At 43.5% G+C, this 6028-nt stretch overlaps 1 protein-coding gene across 1 annotated transcript; it reads right to left on the bottom strand.

Moving 5' to 3' along the window:
- Positions 1-405: 405 nt before the first annotated feature.
- On the bottom strand, positions 406-4411 carry LOC120536501 (E3 ubiquitin/ISG15 ligase TRIM25-like). Its single transcript, XM_039764895.1, has 6 exons — positions 3800-4411; positions 2709-2870; positions 2183-2338; positions 1970-2089; positions 1845-1878; positions 406-1647 (listed from the first exon to the last, which is right to left on the bottom strand). The coding sequence occupies exons 1-6, from the start codon at positions 4385-4387 to the stop codon at positions 1106-1108; spliced, it is 1602 nt and encodes a 533-aa protein (XP_039620829.1). The 5' UTR covers positions 4388-4411; the 3' UTR covers positions 406-1105.
- Positions 4412-6028: the final 1617 nt, after the last annotated feature.

The raw sequence follows: 6028 nt of genomic DNA, 5'->3' as shown, positions 1-6028 counted from the left end.
TCTTGATTACAGTTCCCCTTGCATGTTCTGAGCTAGTTTGTTTGATCATTCATCTTTCTATCGCAGATCACATATAATTCCTGTAGTTTATTTACTAGGGCTTGTTTTCCTGCTCTGTTTATTTCATTTTGAATTTTGGATTACGTGTTTAAAGTGGGGCGGCACGGTGGCGGAGTGGTAGCACTGCTGCCTCGCAGTTAGGAGACCTGGGTTCGCTTCCCGGGTCCTCCCTGCCTGCGTGGAGTTTGCATGTTCTCCCTGTGTCTGCGTGGGTTTCCTCCCACAATCCAAAGACATGCAGGTTAGGTGGATTGGTGATTCTAAATTGGCCCTAGTGTGTGCTTGGTGTTTGTGTGTGTCTTGCGGTGGGTTGGCACCCTGCCTGGGATTGGTTCCTGTGTTGGCTGGGATTGGCTCCAGCAGACCCCCGTGACCCTGTGTTTGGATTCAGCGGGTTGGAGAATGGATGGATGTTTAAAGTGCAAGTTATTGCAGTCTTTAGAGCATATGAGTGTGTCCCGCAAATTGGGTTTGGTGCTGGATCACTTGTCTTTTCATTTAATTTCCTTGTTCAGTTTTTATTAGTTATGGAGGATCAAAATTAAATTAATATAAATGAACGAGTCTACCAGTCAGCTCTAATTTCTGAATTTACACTTGCCAATTAACATATAGAAAACAAATTAGGATTTAATTTTCAGGATGAAATGGACTCTTCTTACGTGTCCCTTCTGTCCCAACAGCTTTATTTGCCTTTTCACTTCAGAATGAATTCAAAGCTTAAACAATTAGGAGTGCGCCACCATGTGGTCATTAACAGGTACTGAGCATAAACTGGAGGTGAATGGGAACCCCGATGATGAAGGGTTTTCAATCTGAAGTCAGACAAATGGAAATCAGCTCACTGTTATCTCTTCATGCCCTTGATGGAATATCTACTGACCAAAGGGAGAGATGACATGGTGGCAGTGTGTCTAAGTGTGATGCACCAGGAATTAAATAATGAATGAACTCTTGCACAATCCATGGAGTTTTCCTCTTCACTCCAAAATAACAAGTAGGCCGGTGTGAAAGAAGACATGAGGTGACCAGCAGATGACACCAGTCACTGCTTAAAGGGGTACAGAGGACAGATTGTCACACTGGAGTAGGGTGAAACCCAAAACCCTGGATAGAGCGGCCCAGTGAAAAAGGGGTTGAACCTGTACATGAGGGTCGCTGTGTCTGAGACGCTATAAAAGGACAGAGAGCCAGCAATACAGTCCAGAAACACACCTATTCTGCGACTGAAGGGGGCAAGAAATTGAATCTTCAAGCTATCATGTGACACAGAGAAAGAGGAATAAGAGCAGGACAAAGACCAGGACTTGTCATTTAAGCCAAGAAGACACTTGTCACTCCATTGTTTCTTTCCTATTCCTTTATAGGTGACTCCAATCTCGACCCTCTCTCCTCTCCACTCGACCTCCCAGTAAAAGCAACTCTCGCTCAGACCCTCTTTGCCCAGAACTTGGAAACTCCCATCAAATCTGTCCGGATGGTCAGGGTAGCCAGTCATTGTCCTGACAAATGTCACCTTCCTGTTTTCTTCAGACAGTTTAAGCCACCTGTTTGCCGTGTTGGGGTCCAAGGTGAGCGGGAAGGAGTCTGAATAGAGAGAGGAGAAAAGAAATCAGCTGACATGTGACACGGGAGACGAGCTGAGTTGGAGCCATGCAAAGCGGTGGCACGTGACGCTTCTGCACAAGAAGCCAAGACTGTTTCTGTCAGGTGACCAGGCTACTAAATTTTTTTAGCTTTTCTTAAATTAATTTATTTTAGTTCTCCAGGAAATGTTGACTTACATTTTAAAAGCTCTGTTCTATCTGTCGTATTGAGCTGGAAAAGAAAAAGAAAGAAGCAGAATGAGTGGCTTGAGTGATCCCAGACTCCTCTCTGGATTGACTGAGGAGGCCACAACCCCACCCACCTCAGTGGTCTTCAGAAAGTTCCCGCTGCTGATCTCGTCCAACACCTTCTTTAGATCAGAAAGGCTCAGGCTCAGACGATGAAAGAGCAAACTTCTATCTTCATTAACGTGAGAGAACTTCTACATAAGAAGGGGAAAGGAAAGCAGAACATGAGAGACAAAGACTTGTGTGCCAGACAGGCCTGCTGGGGTCTGCTAGATTGGCATTCTCACATTTAGGTCGTTTGTCTGTGGAGGTGCGGCATTTGTCATCTTTAGATTCTCAATGTGGCTTTCGGCTTGCTTGATGAGTATTTCAGCTTTTCTCACCTCCTTCTCTTTGCGATCTCTAATGCGCTCAGCGATCCCCAACCTTAAGCTTGTAAGGAACTGAATGAGAGACATGAAACAAAACAAGGCAACGTCAGGGTTTCAGAATCTTCTCAATGCATTCCACAAATTACTGAAGCTCCCTTCACTTCGTGTTCATTTCCAGGTGAAGGAGCTGCTATGGTCCACTGTGGGTAAATTGGGAGACACCTGAACAGAAATATGGAAAGTGCTCAGTCTTGACAACGAACAAGAAACAACCATAGTTTAGTGAGTTGATGGAATTTACACACATTCATTCATTATTGTGGGCTTGTCTAACACTGGACAAAAGTCATCCGTATTTCAAAAATTGTCACTCAAGGGTTCTTTGTGCCTCATTACTACACTTTTGTTTAACTGGTGCCTCTGAGCGGGACGCAAAACTCACCTGAATCTTCGCTAAGGTGTCCTTCACCTCCTCCAGTTTCTTCTCTTTCTCTTGAATCATCTCCTCCAGTTTCTTCTCTTTCTCTTGAATCATCTCCTCCAGTTTCTTCTCTTTCTCTTGATTCATTTTTTCCACTGCTGCCTTTCTTCTCTTCGACTGACACTGTAGAAAAGCAAAATGGTGGAGAGACAGCTGAGTAGCAGGCAGAGAAGTCAAAAACGAGCCGTCGGGTGAAAACGAGAGCGGGGTGGAAGGCAACTGAGGATGGTTGACTTTGTATTCAGTGTTTGAGTTTGTGCAATCAGGCAGAGGTGCAAATGCTGCGCACGTATGTCGGCCCAGTGGGACAGCTGTGGTTTTGTTTTGTCTCCTTGATTTTGTTCATTTCCCCCTTCCTTGTCATTTGTATCCCCTTTTCAATTTTATTGCCCCCCTGGTCTTCACTCCTGGTTTGCAGGACAGCTCAAGATCCCCCCCCCCTACTGTACACACTGAAAGAAATCCCCTTCATTCCCTCTTTCATCTTAAATCAGTTGATAGAAGAAGCATTGCTCTGTCGTATTGACAAACACAAATCAATAAGATCACAAATTTCCTAACACACAGGTGCATTAGGGAGGCTCTTTGGAGAGATGGAACATTTTTTATCTGCCTCTTAGGTATCTAATGAGGGACACCATCTTCTAACTTAACAAAGTGACAAGTGTCACCAGAATTGTATTATATTACTTGTAGTTGAAACTGCAAATGAAGACAGACAAGGGTCATGTCAGTAACAGGCAGGAATTCTGCAAATATCCAAACAGAGCAGCTGTCCTCCTTTGGTATAATTCTAAGGAGCACTGGACAGTAAAACATTCAAGGCCAGCTAGACCTGCTCAGTACTTGTACAGCCAGAGCACAGGCAGGTGAAGTGACTTGCTCGGTGTCACTAATAATCAGTTGAAGAATTTGAACCCACGTCCGCAGAGTTTGAGGTCCAAAGCCTTAACCACCACACTACACACGGTCTGGGCCACTCTGACTGGTCATATATACAGCAGCCTGTCCTTCACTCCTGTGACTTGTCCCTACCCCTGTCCACTCCTTACCTTTCTCTCAGTTGTCTCCTTATCTAGCATCCTGACGTTGTGACTATTGTGTTCAGTTACCGCACACAGTAAGCAGATGCGGCTCTTGTCGGTCCTACAGAACATATCCAGGACTTTCTGGTGCTTTGAACAGAGCTTCTCTTTCAGGTTTCCAGTCGGCTCCAGCAGTTTGTGTCTCATGAAGGCTGCCGAGTCCAAGTGTGGCTGCAGGTGAATCTTGCAGTAGGAGGCCGTGCAGGTCAAGCAGGTCTTTGAAGCTCTCCGTTTTCGCACTGGGCAAAAGTCACAGAGCACATCATTCCGTCCTGCAGTACCCTGAGGTGGACCTCTGATGGCTGCCGTTTCCTTTAACTTTTCTATCAGATTCATGAGAGTCGTGTTTTTGTGGAGCTGTGGCCTTGAATGAAACTCCATTCTGCACTGAGGGCACCTGTAAGTCTCCATTAAGCCTGACCGATCCCAGTAACTATTAATGCATTCCAGACAGAAGCTGTGTCCACACGGGATGGTGACCGGCTCCTTCAGGACCTCCAGGCACACCGAGCAGGTGTACCCATCAGCGGACAGAAAAGGTGCAGCTGCTGCCATCGTTGGAGAAGATGTCGTCTGACACAGGAGTCGATTCTGCAGAAACGAAAATGAAAGGAACTCGAGTCCCTCAGGCAGAGCACAGCCGGCCACACCTGCAGTCACTCTCTGTGAAGGTGTCACGCGGCAGTGTCACTGAAACAACACCCTCTGTCACAAAATGTACCGAGATGAACGGATACACAGAAACACATTCCTGGAAACAGAACAACAACAAACGTAGTGTGACATTGAGGGACATTGAGGGGACCCTCATATAATATTAAGGAAAAGAAATATAAAGACTTCAAGAATAAAGAGTTTAAGAAATATAAGTTGATTTAGTTAAGTAGAGAGTTTCTCTGAAATGCGTTTTTGTACGTCACATATTTACATTTGGTGTAAGATGATGACACTGTAAGCACATTATAAGCACTTAATATTAAAATATGGGATAAATTATTTATTTTATGTATTTATGTAATTGGATGAACATTTAATGATAAAGTCATTTAAACTTCTGCAGCATTGGTTTTTTATTGAGTGGGCACCACAGGAGATGTGGACGCTTTATTGTTTTATCTGCTCTTTTCATTAGAGTGCATGGCACGTTAATGACAGAAAGCATACGTTGAACTGTATCATGTCTGATCAGTTTGTTATTCTCGGTACTTCATATAGTTCATTCATTACACTTTATAAAAATAATGTCACACCAATAAACTAGCCCGTCGTTGTTAATCATATTCTCATGTTCGCAACTGATAACTTCAATATCACAATCAGAACTAGAAGACTGTCCTTATAAATGCTAGTCATTTAGGAAAACTAAGATATTCAATAACATTTTGCCAAATTCATTGGCGAGACGTCTTATTTTTATTTTTTTGTGTCTCTCTTTTTATTACAGGGTATTGGTCAAATGAAACCACCTGACCAGTAACAGCTGCTGTTACACCTTGGAGATGAGCTGTCATTGGTCCAGCGCTGGGGTTCTTAACTGTTTTAATCTGAAGACTCAAATAAGAACACCAGTGCCATACTGGGACCCAAGAAGCGGATCATTACAATAATGACAACAGAGCCACAAACAGACAAATACCAATAGCCATTTAATAATAATGATAAAACAATAAAGGTTTTGTTTCATTTCATGCATATTTCATATATAAGTAGTTCTAAAAAAGAAAAAATAGAAAGTAACCATATTATAAGTTGTAAACAGGGCCATGTTTCACCCAAGTCTTTATAAAGGTGGACGGCCTCATGCAGAAGTAAAACAAACTCTGAGTTCATAGACTTTAAAATAGAAAATTCAGATGTGCTTCAAGGCCTCCATCCAGTGAAGCCTAATTAAACCCCTGGACCTGATGGGATCCTCCCAACTGCATTGAAGTAAATGAAAGACGCCATCCATAATCGCTTACTGGGCATACTGTAGCAGTCACTTCAGACAGGAGAAACACCTGAGGACTGGAAAGTTGCAAATGTGACTCCAGTCTTCAAGAAGGGAGCCAAGATGGACCCTAGGAACGACAGGTCAATAAGTCTTACTGTGCCATGGGAACTATAATAAAAACTAAACTAGAAAGGTACCTGAATGAAAATAGCGGTCATCATGGGTTTATGAGGGGAAGATCTGGCCAAACCAGTCTTTTAGAT

This window comes from Polypterus senegalus, chromosome 10, assembly GCF_016835505.1.
Source record: "Polypterus senegalus isolate Bchr_013 chromosome 10, ASM1683550v1, whole genome shotgun sequence".
Classification (NCBI taxonomy): domain Eukaryota; kingdom Metazoa; phylum Chordata; class Cladistia; order Polypteriformes; family Polypteridae; genus Polypterus; species Polypterus senegalus.
Note: the sequence above shows the minus strand (reverse complement) of the source record. Positions and strands in the feature narration are given on the sequence as shown.